Here is a 22,578-nt window from a genome sequence, read left to right as displayed (position 1 = left end):
TATATATATATATATATATATATATATATATATATATATATATATAATATATATGTATATAGATATATATAAAAAAATTCTATGGCAAAATGAAACCCCTCATTTTGTTCCTTTTCAAATTAAATGTATTAAGTGTTACCACTTTATTCCAATCAAGATGACTTCAGGTGTGCCATACTTTTGTCATAAGTAAGACTGTTAGCGTTCTAGTTGTTCTTTAGAACACTTTGGGACATTCTGTCATTGGGCTATAGTTGGGCTACATCTGGCTGATATTTGGGCTACATTTGTTTTTTTTGTCTCTGGTGGCCATCTTTGGGCTACATTGGGCTACATTTGGGCTCTAACATATATATATAGCCCAATGTAGCCCATTATATATTTTTTCAAAGTTAATTTTCGTAAAAACCACTGGAGTATATATCTTGAGACATAGCAAAGGCACATCGGGGTACCAGTCCCTACAATTTTGCCAAGTTTGGTGGAAATCCATTCAGCCGTTCGGGCTAAAAGTGAGTCCAACCGCCCTATTGAATTTAACATGGGGAAAACATGTTTTGGGACCCCCCTTTTATCTCGGCCCCCGCTTGACGGATCCCCCCAAAACTTTCAGGGAAGGAGCGGAGCGCAGCGAGGCAAAGTTAAGGAAAATTACAGGCAGATCCCTCATTCGGCGCCAAAGTTATTCCCAATGGAATGTTGCGGATTTCCTATGGAAAACGATCCTAACTATAACTACCTACTGGCGACCGCCAGTAGGTAATATATATATATATATATATATATATATATATATATATATATGTGTGTGTGTGTGTGTTTATTTGTGTATATATATATATTTATATATATATTTATAAACCTCAACCGTTGTGTCAGGTTAATAAGTGTATGCTTCCCTCCCCTCTACTCCACCCCATGCTTCCCCCATCCACTTTCCACCCCATGCTGCTCCAGATGCTGTCTCGGTGGCACACATTTCTGGCATCAGCTGGAAGTGGCTGGTGGGGGAGGGGCTGTGGACAATAAGAGCCCCCATCAATCAGTGCCTGTCAGACCTCAGCTCCGTGCCCCCCTGTCCCTCTCCCCTCTGCCTGCATATAACGATTGCCTCTGCAGTTTTCTATTCCCCTTTCTTTCATCCCTCACTCTCCTGCCAGAGGCCCCCAGCCCCCTCCATCCAGGACCGGCACTTTCCCTCCTGAGGGAGCAGGATGTGATGATCTTATGAGAGTGAAATGTTCTTATGTGGGGGGGGGGGGATTGGGCGGGTGCCGATTATCAGACCTACACAAATCATCCTTCGAGCACCAGAGAGCATTACTTGATTCCTGGGGCCCCAGAAGGGGCCCGCAGAGGGCCCCATACATTAACACGGTCTCTGTGGACCAGGGAGGGGATTTAAACCTGGGCACAGGCACCAGCCGCGTGCAGGCCTACACACCGACACTTCATTCCACCACTGCACCTTTCCACTACAATACCATCCACCTTTCTACCATTCCACCATCCCAGCTCCACTCCATTCCACAGTAATACCATTCACCATCTCACCTTTCTACCATTCCACCACCACACTATTCTACCATTCAACCACCACAACATTCTATCACCACAACATTCCACTATCGCATCATTCCACCGCCACATCAATCCACAACACCACCCCACACCATTCCAAGTCCACTCCATTCACAATTCCACTATTGCATCATTCCACCACCATACCATTCCACCTCCACACCATCCCAGCTCCACTCCTTTCCACAGCAATACCATCCCACCATCTCACCATTCCACAGTGATACCCATCTGTGCACCATTCCATCTGTGCACCATTCCACCGCTGCACCATTCCACCGCTGCACCATTCCGCCGCTGCACCATTCCACCCCTGCACCATTCCACCGCTGCACCATTTTAGCACCACACCATTCCATCATTCCACCTCCACACCATCCCACTGCAACACCATCCCATCACAGTGCCATTACACCGCAATACCATTACACTACCACCCTATTCCACGGAAACGCCATTCTGACACAACGCCATTCCGCCGCAGTATAACTGCCGCACTATTCCACTGCCATACCATTTAATTGTCACACAATTCCACTACCACATCATTCCACCATCGGGCTACCACATCAGTCCACCCCAACAGCATTCCACCACCCCCGCATTCCACTGGTACACTATTTCACCGCCACACCATTCCACCTCTATACCGCCCCACCGTCTCAACATTCTGCTACCAGAGCATCACCATGACTGTTGTCAGTAATTGACTTTGTTTATAGGGGTAACTGGGCCCTGCCAGGACACTGGCATGGCAATGGGGGACATCAAGTACCACCGTGGAAATGCCCCTATTCCATCTATCCACACCGCAGGGCCACTTAGCAGAACCAGAATCTATTGGTGATTCTCCGGAGCGGGCTGACTCCACCCTGCACTGCCACCCAGAGGTCTCCAGTCACCGTACCCTGACTTCAGGGAGGTGGTCTTCGGTGAGGTGATCTTTGGTGAAGTGGTCTTCGGTGAGGTGGTCTTCAGTGAGGTGGTCTTCAATGAGGTGATCTTCAGTGAGGTGTTCTTCAGTGCGGTGGTCCTCAGTGGTCTTCAGTGAGGTGATCTTCAGTGAGGTGGTCTTCAGTGAGGTGATCTTTGGTGAGGTGGTCTTCGGTGAGGTGATCTTCGGTGAGGTGGTCTTCAGTGAGGTGGTCCTCAATGAGGTGGTCTTCAGTGAGGTGGTCTTCAGTGAGGTGGTCTTCGGTGTGGTGATCTTCAGTGCGGTGGTCTTCGGTGAGGTGGTCTTCGATGAGGTGGTCTTCAGTGAGGTGGTCTTCAGTGAGGTGGTCCTCAATGAGGTGGTCCTCAGTGAGGTGGTCTTCGGTGAGGTGATCTTCGGTGAGGTGATCTTCGGTGAGGTGGTCTTCAGTGAGGTGGTCTTCAGTGAGGTGATCTTCAGTGAGGTGGTCTTCGGTGTGGTGACCTTCAGTGAGGTGGTCTTCGGTGTAGTGATCTTCAGTGAGGTGATCATCAGTGAGGTGGTCTTCAGTGCGGTGGTCTTCAGTGAGGTGGTCTTCGGTGTGGTGATCTTCAGTGAGGTGATCTTCAGTGAGGTGGTCTTCGGTGAGGTGGTCTTTGGTGAGGTGGTCTTCAGTGAGGTGGTCCTCAATGAGGTGGTCCTCAATGAGGTGGTCCTCAGTGAGGTGGTCTTCAGTGAGGTGATCTTCGGTGAGGTGGTCTTCAGTGAGGTGATCTTCGGTGAGGTGGTCTTCGATGAGGTGGTCTTCAGTGAGGTGGTCTTCAGTGAGGTGGTCCTCAATGAGGTGGTCCTCAGTGAGGTGGTCTTCAGTGCGGTGGTCTTCGGTGAGGTGGTCTTTGGTGAGGTGGTCTTCAGTGAGGTGGTCCTCAATGAGGTGGTCCTCAATGAGGTGGTCCTCAGTGAGGTGGTCTTCAGTGAGGTGATCTTCGGTGAGGTGGTCTTCAGTGAGGTGATCTTCAGTGAGGTGGTCTTCGGTGTGGTGATCTTCAGTGAGGTGGTCTTCAGTGTGGTGATCTTCAGTGAGGTGATCTTCAGTGAGGTGGTCTTCAGTGAGGTGGTCTTCGGTGTGGTGATCTTCAGTGAGGTGATCTTCAGTGAGGTGGTCTTCAGTGAGATGGTCTTCAGTGAGGTGGTCTTCAGTGAGGTGGTCCTCAATGAGGTGGTCTTCGGTAAGGTGGTCTTCAGTGAGGTGATCTTCAGTGCGGTGGTCTTCGGTGAGGTGGTCTTCGGTGAGGTGATCTTCGGTGAGGTGGTCTTCAGTGAGGTGGTCTTCAGTGAGGTGATCTTCGATGCAGTGGTCTTCGGTGGTCTTCAGTGAGGTAGTCTTTGGTGAGGTGGTCTCCGGTGAGGTGATCTTCGGTGAGGTGGTCTTCGGTGAGGTGGTCTTCGGTGAGGTGGTCTTCGGTGAGGTGGTCTTCGGTGAGGTGGTCTTCGGTGTGGTGGTCTTCAGTGAGGTGGTCTTCAGTGAGGTGGTCTTCAGTGAGGTGATCTTCGGTGCGGTGGTCTTCGGTGAGGTGGTCTTCGGTGAGGTGGTCTTCAGTGAGGTGGTCTTCGGTGAGGTGGTCTTCGGTGAGATGGTCTTCAGTGAGGTGGTCTTCAGTGAGGTGGTCTTCGGTGAGGTGGTCTTCAGTGAGGTGATCTTCGGTGCGGTGGTCTTCAGTGAGGTGGTCTTCAGTGAGGTGGTCTTCGGTGAGGTTGTCTTTGGTGTGGTGATCTTCGGTGCGGTGGTCTTCAGTGAGGTGGTCTTCAGTGAGGTGGTCTTCAGTGAGGTGGTCTTCAGTGAGGTGGTCTTCGGTGAGGTGGTCTTCGGTGAGGTGGTCTTCGGTAAGGTGGTCTTCGGTGAGGTGGTCTTCGGTGAGGTGGTCTTCGGTGAGGTGGTCTTCGGTGTGGTGGTCTTCGGTGTGGTGGTCTTCAGTGAGGTGGTCTTCAGTGAGGTGGTCTTCAGTGAGGTGATCTTCGGTGCGGTGGTCTTCAGTGAGGTGGTCTTCGTTGAGGTGGTCTTCAGTGAGGTGGTCTTCAGTGAGGTGATCTTCGGTGCGGTGGTCTTCGGTGAGGTGGTCTTCGGTGAGGTGGTCTTCGGTGAGGTGATCTTCGGTGCGGTGGTCTTCGGTGAGGTGGTCTTCAATGAGAGACCTCAGGACACCTCCACGCCGCACAGCCCACCAGCTGTAGGCGCCCCCTCGCTGCTGCTCGCTATCCCTTCCGCTGCTGCCCCCATCTGTGCCTCATTGTATTTCGTTTCTATTTCCCCCTTCGTGCCTTCATTTGTATTTCGTTTTCCATTTCCCCCATCTGTGCCTTCATTTGTATTCGTTTTCTACCTCCCCCATCTCTGCCTTTATTTGTATTTCGTTTTCTGTTTCACAGTAGTGTTGGATTCGTAGTGTTTCTTTTTGTCAGTAGGATCAGCGATTTTGCCGGTATTGTTCCCTTGTTGTGACCCCCCCTCCGCTCCCCGCTTCCCGCCGCTGCCTCCTCGTGGCCCCGCCCCCTTTTCTTTCTGTGTCCCCGTTGGCCGCCCCGCTCCCGCCTCCCAGCTGCTCCTCCCTCCCACTTCGCCTTATATGGAGCCCGCGCATACGTGCAGCGTTCACGCGCAGCGGGCGTGCTGATTGTGCGCCGAAGGCGCGCCAAAGGCAAGCCCGTCTACGCCTGGACCGCACCCAGCGCCAGGACCCCTGGCCCCCGACGTCGCCAACCCTCCCGACGAACCTACGACGCCGCCACCCTCCACGCACTCAACGCCAACCGGAACCCCGCCTGCTACCGAGCCACCCCGAAACGCACCCACGGACCCTTCACCTGCCAAGCCTGCAAATTCACCTGCATCCGGACCTGTACCGCACCCGACAAGCCGTGCACCAGCAGCAACCACCTCAAGTGCATCTTGCTCAACACCCGCTCCATCCACAGGCACGCCGTCTAACTCTGGAACCTGCTCGACACTACATCACCGGACGTCGCCTTCCTCACAGAAACCTGGATGAACGCTTCCTCAGCGCCTGACATCGCCATAGCCATCCCGGACGGATACAAGATCACCCGGAAGGACCGTGTAAACCAGACTGGAGGAGGCATTGCCATCGTACACAAGAACAGCATCCACATCACGATCAACCCCGACGACACCTTCACCGCCGCCGAACAACTCCACTTCCAGATACACACCGATCCCAAGACCGACCCCCCTTAGAGGCACCCTCATCTACAGACCCCCGGGACCACGGACACAATTCAGCGAAGACATCGCAGACTTCATCAGCCCGCACGCCCTCCCCTCTGCTGACTACATCCTCCTAGGGGACCTCAACTTCCACCTGGAGAACAACATGGACAGCAACACCACCACCCTGCTGGACAACCTCGCCAACCTCGGACTCAAGCAACTGGTGAACACCCCCACCCACTACGCCGGCCACACGCTTGACCCCGTCTTCTCCTCCAGCAAGCACATCTCCTTCAGCCACTCCACCAGACTCCACTGGACTGACCACAGATGCATCCACTTCAGCTTCAGAAGAACAACGACCCACCACCACCCACAACAGATTCCTCGCAGGAGCTGGAGCAAGATCACCACCGAGCAGCTTACCACCTCCCTCCACCAGAACCCTCCCGCCAGCACAACGGACCCAAACGAAGCAGCCAGCAACCTCACACAGTGGCTCACCAACTGCACAAATGACCTCACACCACTGAAGAACCCTCCCAGTGGACCCGGCAGCAAGAAAACCTCCTGGTTCACCGACGAACTCAAGAACTACAAGAAGAACTGCCGCACCCTTGAGAAAGCCTGGCGACACGACCAGACCACAGACAACATGACTGCCCTCAAGCACGCCACCCGCAAACACCACCAGCTGATCCGCACCACCAAGAAGACAGCATTCACAGAACGACTGGACAACAATGCCCACAACAGCAAGGAACTCTTTAGCATCGTCAAAGAGCTCTCCAACCCCAGCGCCGGAAACAACGACATCACCCCCTGGCAAGACCTCTGCGACTCACTCGCCTCGTTCTTCCACCGCAAGATCGACGATATACACAACAGCTTCGGCGCACCTACCACGCACCCAACCACCGAACCAACGCCCCCCACCACCACCCTCTGCGCCTGGACCCCGATCAGCACCGAAGACACCACCCGCACGATGAACACCATCCACTCCGGATCACCAACCGACCGCTGCCCCCACCACGTCTTCAACAAGGCCTACTCCATCATCGCACCCAACTCCGGGACATCATCAACACCTCCTTCAACACCGCCACCTTCCCAAAGATCTGGAAGCACGCCGAGCTCAGTGCCCTCCTGAAGAAACCAACAGCAGACCCCACCGACCTCAAGAACTACCGCCCCTTCTTGCGCCTCCCTTTTCCCGCCAAAGTCATCTAGAAGACCGTCAACAGACACCTTGCCGCCTTCCTCGAGACGAACGGATCCCTCGACCCCTCGCAGTCCAATTTCCGAGCCAACCACGGCACCGAGACCGCCCTCATTGCAGCCACTGACGACATCAGATCCCTGCTCGACAACGGGGAAACAGCGGCCCTCATCCTCCTGGACCTCTCTGCAGCGTTCGACACTGTCTGCCACCGCACCCTAGTGCAGTGCCTCAGCAACATCGGAGTCCAAGAGAAGGCACTGGAGTGGATCATCTCGTTCCTTGCCGGAAGAACCCAGAGAGTCCGCCTCCCCCCGTTCAGATCCGAGGCCACCGAAGTCATCTGCGGCGTACCACAAGGATCATCACTCAGCCCAATCCTCTTTAACGTCTACATGAGCCCTCTCGCAGCCATCGCACACAAACACAACCTCAACATCATCTCCTACGCCGACGACACCCAGCTGATCCTCTCCCTCACTAACGTCCCCGCCATCGCCAGAACCAGCCTGCACGAAGGGATGAAAGACGTCGCCGAATGGATGAAGAACAGCCGCCTGAAACTGAACTCAGACAAGACGGAAGTCCTCGTCCTGGGATCATCGCCCTCCACCTGGGACGACTCCTGGTGGCCGCCTGCCCTGGGCAGCGCACCCAAACCAACGGACCATGCACGCAACCTCGGCGTCATCCTGGACTCCTCCCTTGCAATGACCAAGCAAGTGAACACAGTCTCATTCTCCTGCTTCAACACCCTGCGCATGCTCCGAAAGATCTTCCGATGGATCCCCACCGAAACCAGGAAGACGGTCACCCAGGCCCTCGTCACCAGCCGTATGGACTATGGAAACACCCTCTACGCGGGAACCACAGCCAAACTCCAGAAAAGACTCCAGCACATCCAGAACGCCTCAGCACGACTCATCCTGGAAATTCCCGCGCCGCAGCCACATCTCCGCCCACCTGAAAGACCTGCACTGGCTCCCCGGCAACAAGAGGTTCCCGTTCAGACTCCTCACCCACGCACACAAGGCTCTCCATGACTTGGGCCCGAAGTACCTCAACAGCCGCCTCACCTTCTACACACCCACCCGCCAGCTCCGATCCACCAGCCTCGCCCTCGCCTCCGTCCCAAGAATTCGGAAATCCACCGTCGGAGGAAGATCCTTCTCCTACCTGGCAGCCAAGACATGGAACTCCCTCCCCACTCACCTACGGCTGACCCAGGATCACCTCTCCTTCAGGAAATTACTCAAGACCTGGCTGTTCGAGCAGTAGCGCCCTCCCCCCCCCAGCACCTTGAGACCCTTACGGGTGAGTAGCGCGCTATACAAATTTATGATTGATTGATTGAGGTGATCTTCAGTAAGGTGGTCTTCAGTGAAATCAAATCAAAGCAAATCAGGTGTTTGTTAAGCGTGACTACTCACCCGTAAGGGTCTCAAGGCGCTGGGGGTGTGGGGGGTTCGCAGGTTCCACTCTATCAAGAAGGGGGTCTGTCGAAGAGCCAGGTTTTGAGGTTTCTTGCGAAGATGGTGAGCGATGTTATCCTTCTGAGGTGGAGCTGAATGTTGTTCGAGGCACTGGCCGCACAGAAGGAGAAGGAGCAGCCTCCCGATCTGGTCTTTCTTCTGCGGGGGACCACAGCGTAGGAGAGCTGGGCTGATCGTAGGGTCCTTTGGGGTGTGTGGAATTTGAGTCGTCTGTTCAGGTATGCTGGTCCAGTGTCGTGGAGGGCCTTGTGAGCGTGGGTGAGCATCTTGAAGGTGACTCTAGCTTCAATGGGGAGCCAGTGGAGTGTGCGCATGTGCTGGGAGATGTGGCAGTGGCTTGGTAGGTTGAGGACCAGTCTTGCGGCGGCGTTTTGGATGTTCTGTAGCTTGCGGGTGAGGTTTTTTTTTATTCCGGCATAGAGTGCGTTTCCGTAGTCGAGCCTGCTGGTGACCAGGCATGAGTGATGGTCTTTCTGTATTCTAGGGTGATCCATTAGAAGATTTTACGTAGGAGGCGGAGGGTGTGGAAGCAGGAGGACGAGACGGAGTTGATCTGGCGGTCCATTTTGAGCTCTGAGTCCAGGATGATTCTCAGGTTGCGTGCGTGGTCTGTGGGGGTGGGCGGGCTTCTGAGGGCGGGGGGCCACCAGGTGTCATTCCAGGTGTCTGGGTATGGGCCCATGATGAGTACTTCCATTTTGTTTGCGTTTAGTTGTAGGCAGCTGTTTTTCATCCATTTGGCGACGGCTTCCATGCCTTCTCGAAAGTTGTGTCTGGCGGTGTTCAGGTTCGTTGGATAGGGAGAGGATGAGTGAGGTGATCTTCAGCGAGGTGATCTTCAGTGAGGTGGTCTTCAGTGAGGTCACATTAAAACAGAGTGCTCCGCACTCCATTAACTCAAATACTTTTTTCTAGAACGGCTCCGTATATCAACTTGATTTAATGTATAATGTGTGTATATTTTTAACACAGTGGACTGATGTGTCTCTTGAGATAATTAAAGACAAAACATTCACCTTTGATGTAAAACCAAAAAGATAAAGAAACACCCAGCTATTGGTGGTATTAAACAGTGTGAAACCAGGAAACCTGGGATCATTCCCAGCGATCATGGTCGACCACACTGTGTGATCCTAGACAGTTACCTTATTTACTCTGCCCCCTTTTCATCGCATTTCAAGTATAAATACAACAGTTCAGCATGTGTGCGGTACAAAAACCTCTCTTCTAGATGTTTTAACAGGCTTTAATGCTGTTCCATCTGTAATGCCAATCTAGGCCTCACACAGAGTGCACACGACAACTGAATTACTGCTCGCTTCATCAGTCGCGTTGTCGTCGCCAGGGCGGTGGGCGTATAGGCATGAACGTTTCATATTTAGACCATCACTTCTCATCAGTGTCACTTAATGCAAGGATTCAATCTAATGCACAAAGCTGAAATGCTGGGGCATGTTAAAAAGACACTTTGTTGAATTTTAAAGAGACTTTATCATATTTTTACATGAGGTTTGTTGCACGATTTACATGTCAGATATGGGGGTAGCTCAATTGTTGGTATAGCTGGTATATTCAAGCCAGACCCTTCAATCGACTTTCCCAAATATTTACTAACTTGGGACGAACAAGTAAACTGTAATGTAGTACACCAGTCCTAAAGCGGTAACACCACTTTTCCTCTAAGCATGAAAAATGTGTTGTGCGCCCTGAAAACTACTTTCTTCACATTTAACACAATTTGCAATGCTTTTTGACAGATTGTTAACACCCTCATATGATCTAGGTGTCTGAGCTGGCGCTGTGAGATAATATTTTGATCAGAAACTATGTATTCTAAGATATTGAACTCAGGCAGTATGTTCAGTTGGGGATACATGTATGTTTGAACTGTTTCAGCAGATACCTGTGTTCTATGATTTTTAATCAACTCAATTCAATAATTACTCTATTCGATTGACATCGGCAATCATAAACGTACAATAAAAACAATCATAAAACATATTAAGAACATCAGTTAATATCATGAAGTATGTTCCATATGGTTCAGTCTCAAGCATACGCATAATACAGCTATTAAAAACCTGGATACATACCAACAAACAGTGGACCCGATTCACAGAACTAACTTAAGACAAAATCCTAAACTTACTACCATTTTGGTATTCACAGAAGGCCCTTACTCATTTTAGTATTCACAGAAGGCACTTACTCATTTTAGTATTCACAGAAGGCACTTACTCATTTTGGTATTCACAGAGGTTAGGAGTCCTAACTTTAGGACTCCTAAATGCCTTCTGTGAATACCGAAAGTCTTAAAGTTAGGATTGTTCTCAGTTTGGGAGTAGTAAAATTAGGAGTCCTAACTTTACTTCTCCGAAACTGAGAAATATCCTAACTTTAAGACTTTCGGTATTCACAGAAAGCATTTAGGAGTCCTAAAGTTAGGACTCCTAACCTCTGTGAATACCAAAAGTAGTAAGTGCCTTCTGTGAATACCAAAATGGTAGTAAGTTTAGGATTTTGTCTTAAGTTAGTTCTGTGAATCAGGCCCAGAAACATTATCTAAAAATGGTAGATATAACAGAGCGGGGATACATGCATGTTTAAGAGTTTCAGCAGATACTTGTTCTATGATTTTTTATCAATTTGCAAGTTCTAGATGTGACATCAGAACCGGTATGATTTTGGGCACATGTTCCATGTTGGGGATACATGTATGTTTTAAGTGTTTGAACATACCCTACATGTTGTAGGGTTTATAACGGACCTTTTCCTCTGATGTCATCCTCTCTGTGCCCCCACCATCCAGAATGTCTGGTGACCCTTTCCTCCTCCCCTCTACAGAAATACCGCTACCAAGATGAAGACAGCCCGCCCCTGGAGCACAGTCCGGCCCACCTCCCCAACCAGGTGAAGGGTCCTGAGCTGGTGCACGTGTCCGAAAAGAACCTATCACAGATCGAGAACATCCATGGCTACGTCTCCCACTCACATATCTCGCCTATGAAGGTAGGGCGGTGGTGGGGTGTGCAGGCACAAGCTTTCACGGGCATGGGCAGTGCTTAATTTGTAAAACAGTAAGTGCCAGGGCCCTCGTTTGGAGACCACTGCAGCTTGCACCACACATTGCCCCTGCCAGTGTTGCTAATGACAGTAACAACACAACTACTAACCATCACACTCATATAAGTGTGCCAATTCAGGCTATTCCAGGCCCCCAAAGCTATAAGAATGGCTTGGGCAGAATATATTAGCCATTTTTACTGTATATTTAATTAATAAACAATTGTTGTTGTGCTCATCTTCAAATTCCCAAACAGCGCCATCATGTGGCAGGTGGGGAATAAGCGCCGGTGTGGACAACTTAGTGGTGCTGAGCACGGAAAACCACCAGTTCAAATTAAGCACTGCATGGGTTAAAAACTTCACAAGACCGCCCTCCTCTTTCTAAGCATTGCAAAACGAAACACGTTTTTTCTTTTCCTTTAGCCACAACATCTGGTGCCAACTAGTGGTGCAGTTGGCGTTTGCTTCCACATTATAAATTAACTGGTCTGAGCTGCTTTTTTATTATATAAATACATTTTGTGGCAAGAGTGTGGGACCCTTAACAGCCTGGGGCTCAAGGCAAAGAACCCCCCTGCCTCTCCCCTATGATGGCTCTGGGTATGTTTGATGTTGAGGAATGGGGGAGAACTGCCTATGTAGAAGGGAGCAGAGGCAGTGAGAAGTAAGGGCCAGAGGGACGTACAGAGAAGGTAAGCAAGAAAGAGGGCGAGGAGAGAGAAGAAGAAAGTGAACAGGCAAGCAGGGAATAAATGGAAGGGAGAAGTGGGAAATAAAGAGAGTCGGGATGAAGAGACAAAGGGGAGTCCGACAAGAAAAGAATGAAGGGAGCTAGGAAAGTAGGCACTAGACACAGACTAAGAAGAAAATAATATAGGGAAGTGGAGAATGAGACAAAGAGAATTAGAGATGTCGAGACAGAAGGAACCGAACAGGAGGAAGTACAGAGAGTCAGAGAGCATGGGAATGAAGGCACCATAGCAGGAGGGCATAAAGGGGATTTGAAGAAAGAGGAACATAGAAAAACAATAAAGTAACAGAGATGGTGGAGATTCAGGAATTGAAAGAATAAGGGATTAAGGGACACGAAAAAGAGGAGAATACAGGGTCTTAGAAGGGTGAATTATGAGAGGATAATGGGATAGAAGAAAGAATGAACTGAAGAGGAGGTAGAGGTGGAACAGAATAGGAATAGAAGAATGAAGGCACCGAAACGAAGGAAGGGAATAACAGAGCTGGAGAAGAAGGAAATAAAGGGAACGAAAGAAGAAGGGAATAAAGGGAATTAGAAAAGACAAAATAGAGGTAACTAGAGAAGAGTGGAGCCAGAGAAGACGAAGAAGTAAAAAGGGATTCAGAGAAAGAGGGAGTAAAGGGAGTTGAAGATGACATTAGCCGGAGTCCGATAATACGGGAGTAAAAGGAGCTGCCGGATGTCGCGAGGGTCTGTAAATGTTCCGCCTCGTTTGATGTAGATTGTTTAGGGTTTTTGATGGTCTTCAGGCACTGTGTCGGGGTTGTATGTTGAAACCACGCAGGCATTTACCACACATGCCTTATCAACACGGTCCGAGCCACGAATGTGTCTTTACAACTCATACCTTTACCACGCAAGTCATTACAACGACTTGTCTTAGGAGAAGCGCTGGACTTTGGAGTAGTATAATTTAATATTCCAACTCCAGTCTCCGCAACAGTAGGGAAAGTGTTGGGCTTAACTTTCAACATCAGTCCAGCAATGCTTTCCTTATGGCAGGTTGTCGTAGCGACTTGAGGCGTGGTAAAGGAATGCGTTGTAATGATGCGTTAATGGTTCGGGCTGCGTTGCAAAGTCACAGTGATTCGAACCGTGATGTAAAGTCTGTGTCCCCTGTGACAGGGGGTATAACATGGAACCTTCTCCAGGTGCTTGGGGTCTGCAGGGGGGGCTCGCTGGCTGGAACCCTGCTGGGGGCAGTGGGGATAAAAGGCGGGGCAGTCAAAATGTTGGGACCGGAGTGGAGACTGAGGGTAGGGGGGGTGTCAGGTTAAAGTCTGTGAAAGAGTTTTGGAAGTGAGTAGTTGGAAGAGTGGAGAAAGGGGATGACTGTATGGAGTGGGCAGTGGAATGTTGGACCAGGGGACGAGTTTAGTGGAGCTGGGACTGGGTAGATTGTGGGCAGGAGGAGTTTATTCAAATGGTAGTGGGTGGGACTGTGAGAAGAGGCTGGTATAACAATGCTCAGAGGGTAGGATGGCCTGTGGTGGGATGAGTGTAACAAGAATGCTCAGAGGTTAGGGTGGTCTGTGGTGGCATGAGTGTAAGAATGCTCAGAGGGTAGGCTTGCCTGTAGTGAGATGTGGTTATGAATGTTCAAAGGGTAGGCCGGCCTGTGGTGGGATGAGTGTAATAAGAATGCTCAGTCTGAGGCCAGTTTGCGGTGGGATGAGTGTAATAAGAATGCTCAGTCTGAGGCCGGTTTGTGGTGGGATGAGTGTAATAAGAATGCTCAGTCTGAGGCCGGTTTGTGGTGGGATGAGTGTAATAAGAATGCTCAGTCTGGGGCCGGTTTGCGGTGGGATGAGTGTAATAAGAATGCTCAGTCTGGGAATGGTTTATGGTGGGATGAGTGTAATAAGAATGCTCAGTCTGGGGCCGGTTTGCGGTGGGATGAGTGTAATAAGAATGCTCAGTCTGGGAACGGTTTGTGGTGGGATGAGTGCAATAAGAATGCTCAGTCTGGGGCCGGCCTGTGGTGGGATGAGTGTAATAAGAATGCTCAGACTGAGGCATGTTTGCGATGGGATGAGTGTAATAAGAATGCTCAGTCTGAGGCCGGTCTGCGGTGGGATGAGTGTAACAAGAATGCTCAGCCTGAGGCCGGTTTGCGGTGGGATGAGTGTCATAAGAACGCTCAGTCTGAGGCCGGTTTGCGGTGGGATGAGTGTCATAAGAATGTTCAGTCTAAGGCCGGTTTGCGGTGGGATGAGTGTCATAAGAATGTTCAGTCTAAGGCCGGTTTGCGGTGGGATGAGTGTCATAAGAATGTTCAGTCTAAGGCCGGTTTGCGGTGGGATGAGTGTCATAAGAATGTTCAGTCTGGGGCCGGCCTGTGGTGGGATGAGTGCAATAAGAATGCTCAGTCTGAGGCCGGTTTGCGGTGGGATGAGTGTAATAAGAATGCTCAGTCTGAGGCCGGTTTGCGGTGGGATGAGTGTCATAAGAATGTTCAGTCTAAGGCCGGTTTGTGGTTGGATGAGTGTAATAAGAATGCTCAGTCTGAGGCTGGTTTGTGGTAGGATGAGTGTAATAAGAATGCTCAGTCTGAGGCCGGTTTGCGGTGGGATGAGTGTAATAAAAATGCTCAGACTGAGGCATGTTTGCGATGGGATGAGTTTAATAAGAATGCTCAGTCTGAGGCCGGTCTGCGGTGGGATGAGTGTAACAAGAATGCTCAGCCTGAGGCCGGTTTGCGGTGGGATGAGTGTCATAAGAACGCTCAGTCTGAGGCCGGTTTGCGGTGGGATGAGTGTCATAAGAATGTTCAGTCTAAGGCCGGTTTGCGGTGGGATGAGTGTCATAAGAATGTTCAGTCTAAGGCCGGTTTGCGGTGGGATGAGTGTAATAAGAATGCTCAGTCTGAGGCCGGTTTGCGGTGGGATGAGTGTCATAAGAATGCTCAGTCTGGGAACGGTTTGTGGTGGGATGAGTGCAATAAGAATGCTCAGTCTGGGGCCGGCCTGTGGTGGGATGAGTGTAATAAGAATGCTCAGACTGAGGCATGTTTGCGATGGGATGAGTGTAATAAGAATGCTCAGTCTGAGGCCGGTCTGCGGTGGGATGAGTGTAACAAGAATGCTCAGCCTGAGGCCGGTTTGCGGTGGGATGAGTGTCATAAGAACGCTCAGTCTGAGGCCGGTTTGCGGTGGGATGAGTGTCATAAGAATGTTCAGTCTAAGGCCGGTTTGCGGTGGGATGAGTGTCATAAGAATGTTCAGTCTAAGGCCGGTTTGCGGTGGGATGAGTGTCATAAGAATGTTCAGTCTAAGGCCGGTTTGCGGTGGGATGAGTGTCATAAGAATGTTCAGTCTGGGGCCGGCCTGTGGTGGGATGAGTGCAATAAGAATGCTCAGTCTGAGGCCGGTTTGCGGTGGGATGAGTGTAATAAGAATGCTCAGTCTGAGGCCGGTTTGCGGTGGGATGAGTGTCATAAGAATGTTCAGTCTAAGGCCGGTTTGTGGTTGGATGAGTGTAATAAGAATGCTCAGTCTGAGGCTGGTTTGTGGTAGGATGAGTGTAATAAGAATGCTCAGTCTGAGGCCGGTTTGCGGTGGGATGAGTGTAATAAAAATGCTCAGACTGAGGCATGTTTGCGATGGGATGAGTGTAATAAGAATGCTCAGTCTGAGGCCGGTCTGCGGTGGGATGAGTGTAACAAGAATGCTCAGCCTGAGGCCGGTTTGCGGTGGGATGAGTGTCATAAGAATGCTCAGTCTAAGGCCGGTTTGCGGTGGGATGAGTGTCATAAGAATGTTCAGTCTAAGGCCGGTTTGCGGTGGGATGAGTGTAATAAGAATGTTCAGTCTGAGGCCGGTTTGCGGTGGGATGAGTGTCATAAGAATGTTCAGTCTAAGGCCGGTTTGTGGTTGGATGAGTGTAATAAGAATGCTCAGTCTGAGGCTGGTTTGTGGTAGGATGAGTGTAATAAGAATGCTCAGTCTGAGGCTGGTTTGTGGTAGGATGAGTGTAATAAGAATGCTCAGACTGAGGCATGTTTGCGGTGGGATGAGTGTCATAAGAATGCTCAGTCTGAGGCCGGTTTGCGGTGGGATGAGTGTCATAAGAATGCTCAGTCTAAGGCCGGTTTGCGGTGGGATGAGTGTCATAAGAATGTTCAGTCTAAGGCCGGTTTGCGGTGGGATGAGTGTAATAAGAATGTTCAGTCTGAGGCCGGTTTGCGGTGGGATGAGTGTCATAAGAATGTTCAGTCTAAGGCCGGTTTGTGGTTGGATGAGTGTATTAAGAATGCTCAGTCTGAGGCTGGTTTGTGGTAGGATGAGTGTAATAAGAATGCTCAGTCTGAGGCTGGTTTGTGGTAGGATGAGTGTAATAAGAATGCTCAGACTGAGGCATGTTTGCGGTGGGATGAGTGCAATAAGAATGCTCAGTCTGAGGCCGGTTTGCGGTGGGATGAGTGTAATAAGAATGCTCAGTCTGAGGCCGGTTTGCGGTGGGATGAGTGTAATAGGAATGCTCAGACTGAGGCATGTTTGCGATGGAATGAGTGTAATAAGAATGCTCAGTTTGAGGCCGGTTTGCGGTGGTATGAGTGTAATAAGAATGCTCAGTTTGAGGCCGGTTTGTGGTGGGATGAGTGAGTGTAATAAGAAAGCTCATTCTGAGGCCGGTTTGTGGTGCGATGATGCTCAGAGAGAGGCTGGGCTGTGAGGCGAGTGTAGCGTAACGGACAGAGAGTGGCCTGGACTCCGCTGCGTTGCTGTTCGCTGGGCAGAGAGGGACAGAAGGGGATTAGTGCGAGAAGCGTTGATAAAACCTTGCAGCCGGAATCCTATTTTCGCAGATTATGCGGGAGAAGTAAAATTACTTACTGTCTCATCAAGCAACTCTGGCGCTTGGTTGCCACCGTGTGGCTGAAGAGCAGACTGCAGCCCTCAGCATCACTGAGCTCAGCACCCTAAAAAGGAAATCGCAAAGAATTAATAAGGTAACAGAAAAAAACATGTAGGAAGTAAGGTGTTTCAAGGCACCATGTGGCTTTCAGCGATTGTTGGTCGCTCTCTTCCTGCTCTGAGAGCTCAGTTTCAGATGGTGAGGCGCGTTCAGTCCGCAGCTAGCTTCCCAAAAGCATTAGGGTTCCACTTCTTTAGGGAAAACTGTAGGCTCAGGTCTTTAAGTGGGATGAAAAAACTAGACGGTCTATCAAAGGGGCGTGGCTGATGTAATTAAGGGCGTGGCTTAAAACACGTAAGCTACAAATTTGCGCTTAGGATAGTGTGCCAACCGATTGGTATTTTGTTGTTTCAGTCATTGCAGCCATATATATGATACAACTAGTAGTATTACACCTACAAGTCAGAACTATTGGCTTTGCCAATGGTTGTTAGTTGCATAAGATAAATATGCAGCAACTATGGCTTTGTTGTAAATAATACTGAAAATGCCTCAGTCCTGAAATGAGACTGTGAAAGAACTAAAACGAGTCTCTTTGAAGTTACATCAAAGGCTTTCAGCAGTGGTACTGCTGCAGAGTTGATGTTTTTTTTCACCCTGAGGGTAAAAATGGAGAACTCGATAGGGACCCGTCTCAGCATCTGCATTTAAGGGCTATCAGCACTGGCAGGACTGGCCCAATTAAAGCCCTGTTGACACCAAGACGATGTTTCTGCTCCTGCGTTTCAAGAAGAGAAGGGAAATCCAGAGAGAAAATGACTCTCTTTAAAGGATTTACCTTCCCCTACAACACTCACCTGGTATGACGTCATGCCGTAACTTCTCCACTAGTGAGAAGTGATCAAAATGAACACGCTCACATCGATGTGCCTGCTGTCACTGCAGTCCGGAAAAAAACAGACCACCAGGGCATAAAACAGAGCCTGATAGGGGCCCGTTTCGAGGCCCTCTTTTAAAACTGCAGGGATCAGCACTGGCAAGACCCGACCCACTTAAAGCCCTGTGTAGGCCGTAGTAGTGATGAAAGGTTGTGCCCAACTTCCAAGTTCTGTAGGTTGGGTAGCCAGGTGGAGGGGAGGGTTCAGGATAGGTGAGCCATTCACTGGTGGTGCGAGGGCACTGTTGAAAGAGTGTTAAAGGGAGACGCCACCCGTGCTGCAGTGCTTCATGCTGGCTGTGGTGTTGTGTGTGCTGTGCTGTGCTTGTTGTGTCTGATGCCTCTCTCCTGTGTGAGGGAACGTGTGAAGATGCTGTGTGGTGTGGGAGGGTACCTCACATCCGCCTGGACTATGAGTACCCAGGCACCCTTGCCTCCTGGGTTTCTGGCACCTCTGATTACAACAAGGGTTGCCTCGCGTTTCTTTTGGATCACCTGATGCCATGTCATATCCGGTCCCGGCTCGGCAGGTGTGGTCTAGGCAGCATTGTGTGTGTACTTTCCCTTTTCAATATAGCTCTGGCGTAGGAAGGGGGGTGTGGCCCACCCCGGGTGTCATCACTGAGGTCGGTGACAAAATGGCAAAAATATGTACGTATTGAAACTTTTTAGTTCAGTCAACAAATGCAACGAAACACGGCTGAACCCAATGCGGGGGGGGTTGACAAGAAATGTTACGCACTGGGTACCACCTGACCTTGCTACGCCACAGCAATAAAGTCTCTAATGCTTTCCAGCTTTGTGGAGTGGGGTAATCTCAGTGCGTCTTCAGTCCCACGTAGATCCTACAGATTATTTTATAGGATTGCCTTTAGTCGTGCAGGAAATAGGAGACCAGACTTTTATCCCAAAGAGATGAATTGCTTCTTTATCTCCACAAAGGCCCTTCTCCTGCCCTCTAGAGAGTGGACAAATCCCTTCAAATGTGTCTTGTTCCCATGTGCCCTGCCAGGGCCAAAATATTAGGTACTTCAAGATGGTGAATGGTTAAGCTTCTCAGAGAGGAGCCCCCTCCCCCAGGTCAGCTTCATGGGGATCCCTTCTCAGAAACCAGATGTCCTCTCACACTGACCCCAAAGGACTCCTCCACTGCCATGGTCTCAGTGACCCGCTAGCATGGTTGAGCACTGGGAAGCCAAAGTTACTTGGCTACTCCAGAACAGGAGGTGGCGATGAACTGCTGAAGGACTGGACCATCTGCCCACGAGCCCCCTTCGGACGAGGCTCTGACCTGCACGGATCCGCCTGGACTGATTCCCTCTGTGTCGATCAAGTGTTAGGCCCCACACCGGGGCCTGTCTCTATCCCGGTCCAGTGTCACCTACGCCTCCATCACCTGTTTCAACCACCCTGAGGTTGCTCAGGTCCACTATCCTCCTACCTATTCCTCTCAAACCTTCTTCGTCTTGGTTTATTGGTTGACCTTTGCCCCTAGTACTTGCTGCCACCAATCAGAGTTTTTATTATCATCCCCAAACCCCACCCCTTCCCCCACTCCAGCTGACCTCTACACCAACCCACTAGGCACTGAACTCTGCTGCAACCCCCAGCCCCCTCATTCTGCCACCAGTGTGTACCCCATCATTCACTTTCTGGGCCCTATGCTGTCTAGAAGTGAGTGTGTATGACCTAAACTAGACACATTTTGCACCTGGCCAAGCCCTACAGCCTCCTACCACATTACACCAACCTGCCACCCTTAAATTGGTTTCGCAGATCCGTGCCAGCAGTCAAGGCCTCCGCCGCTAAGGAGCGATCCAGATTTTATTACGGTACAACCTCTGTTAAAACACCAATGGCCAGATGTAGGAGACCAAATACCGGTCGGTAACGGCCGATTTCGGCCGTTACCGACCGGTATTTGGGTTTTGTAATGTAGGGGGCCTTTGATTTACAGAATCGGTAAATTTACCGATTCTGTAAATCAATATGTAGGTGGCACAGTAAACAGTGCCACAGGCCCCTAAGAATTTGTTATTTACCATGTAATACTATTGCATGGTAAATAACGAATTCCTGTGTACATGCTCATCTGTACGGGCATGTATGTGTGCCACATGGCACACAAGCCAAAATCAAGGGTGCAACAGGGTGTCAAAGTGACACCCTGTCCCCCTTGGCAATTCGGTATTTTTACCAATTCGGTAATTACCGAAACGGTATTTGCCATTGATTCCTATGGGCTTCAAGGCCCCTAGGAATCAATGGCAAATACCGATTCGGTAATTACCGAATCGGTAATTGTTACCGAATAATTACCTACATCAGATTTACCAATTCATGAATACCGAATCGGTAAAATTCGGTATTGTTGAATCGGTAAATCTGATTTACCTACATCTAGCCCCAAATACCATAGACCCTAGTATAAAATGTACTTGTCCCCTTAGTGAGCACATAAACAAGTATTATAATAAATTATCAACCTAAACCTTATTTGAGGTTATCCATCTTCATTCATACCAGCTACATCTTTAAACCTAATTAAGCCCAGCCTCACAACATATGGGTGGTAAGCTGCACCTCCTAGCCAATTCCACGCTCAGCTTCAAAAACAAACTGAAGCAAGCTCCTCCCACATAACAAGTACACTTGACTACATAAACTGTCTTCGCCTCATCTATTCCCCTGCTGCTAAAACAGACTTGCCTATAGTTGCAAATACCAAAAGGGGGATTGTCCTCCCCACTGACTTGTACTGTAAGTCAGTGCAGATGGAATTAATTACATTATTTATGTATTAAAACTTTTTGTATTGTGCTATGCATGACTTTTGGGTTACTCTAGAGTGTTGTTAAAGTAAGATTTTTTTTTTTTTTTTGCAGAGTTTTATATAGCGCGAACTAGACCCAAACCGAATCGGGTATCAGAGCGCTTTACATAGCACCAGTTACATTACATGAGGATGGACACACATTCATTTTAGGCATGGGGAGATTAAGTGATTTGCCCAGAATCACAGGATGTCAGTGCAGAGGAAAATGGGGGTGATTGCGGCATCATGGTGAGTCCCGCGTACAGTAGAAGTACTCAGAGGCTGACCACGCGCTTCCCGGAACTCTGCATTTGGGCTCTGCCCCCTGGCATGGGTTCAAAGAGTGGCACAGCCCTGGGTCCTGAACTCTCAGAGTCCTGCCTCCAGGCTTGATCCGGTTAGCACTTGTCGGGTAATTAGGTGTGCGGATGCAGAGTTCAGGTCCTCTTAGGCATGTAATTGGAAGCAAGACTTTGCAGACATTTTGGCCTCCTGCCGAAGGAGGTCTAATGAGCCGCAAAGAGTAGTTGAGACTCGATCACAGCATCTGCTGGGAGGCAATGAAGCGCCTTCGATGCTGGCTTTGCGTGGTCGCGCCTCTGCGGTTTCAGGCAGAGTCCAGTAGCCTACTGTCGGAGGCTTGACATCTTAGCATTAAACATGTTGTGTTTTGGGAGTCCAGTGCACACAGCGTCGCAGGGGTCTGATGGAGGAGTGGGCGTACTGCCCAAATAAGGGGATTTTATGGGTTGATTCCCTTCACTAATGTATTGATTTGGGGAGCAGTGGAAGGTTCAGCATCCATTTATACAGTTCTATAATGAACAACAGAATGAAAATACATCTCTTAACAAATATCGTATTCAGTCATATTAATCAAGTCCTTATTAACCCCTTCGCCGCGGGGCCAATTCCCCCGTGGCATGGGGGGGGGTACGCGCACGGCACCCCGGTGCTCGTGACGAGCTCAGCTTGTCATGCTGCACAGCGTGCTTATGATGAGCTGAGCTCGTCATGACTCCGTCCACTCAATGGAACACCCCGCACAGGAGGGGAATTAGCCACGCGTGGGCGCTCCACGGCCGTAATGACGAGCTCAGCTCGTCATGAGCACAGCGGAGCTGTGCCTCATGACGAGCTCAGCTCGTCATGAGCGTCGAAGATTTTAAGTCTTAGTCTTGCAGAATGCAGTACATCACACTGTTTGTAAAGGTAATCTGACGCAAAATGCCCTTGCTTTATTCCTTGACTGTGGCTCAGACAGAAGTCCCTCGTGTTAACAAACTTCGAACCGTGAGCAAATCTTTTGCCTGCGTTGCCCCGCGTCTTTGAAACTCGCTCCCCATCGCCTTACGCAAGTGCCCTAATCTTCTCAAATTCAAGAAATTCAAGAAACTATTGAAAGCTGAACTCTTCTAAAACTAAGCGTCCCACTACCCCTTTATTTTTCTTTCTGTGGTCTGTGCGGAGATACCCCTGCGGGCGTGAGTCCAGTGCTTAACAAATTCTTCATTCATTCATGAAGATGCCTAACAGTAGACAAGAGTGGGAATAGATACTGAAGGCAGAACTAATGTAAAACGAGAAATATTGTACTCATCAAGCTATCTGAAAATGCAGTACCAAAGATGATACTAACGCTGTTTTACGCCAATAAGAATTGTGTTGTTATTTTCACGTGAGATAATCCGCAGTTAGTAGATTTATTTCTATC

At 49.8% G+C, this 22,578-nt stretch overlaps 1 protein-coding gene across 2 annotated transcripts in view; it reads left to right on the top strand.

The window, feature by feature from the left end:
- DLG4 (discs large MAGUK scaffold protein 4) overlaps nucleotides 1-22,578 on the top strand; it is a 740,755-nt gene that overhangs the window by 490,415 nt on the left and 227,762 nt on the right. For both annotated transcript variants that reach the window (XM_078671185.1, XM_078671184.1), the window contains exon 2: nucleotides 11,280-11,444. In XM_078671185.1, coding sequence (XP_078527311.1) covers nucleotides 11,280-11,444 — 165 coding nt within the window. The remainder of the gene's footprint in view (nucleotides 1-11,279; nucleotides 11,445-22,578) is intronic.

Source organism: Lissotriton helveticus, chromosome 12 (genome assembly GCF_964261635.1).
Source record: "Lissotriton helveticus chromosome 12, aLisHel1.1, whole genome shotgun sequence".
NCBI lineage: Eukaryota > Metazoa > Chordata > Amphibia > Caudata > Salamandridae > Lissotriton > Lissotriton helveticus.
Note: the sequence above shows the minus strand (reverse complement) of the source record. Positions and strands in the feature narration are given on the sequence as shown.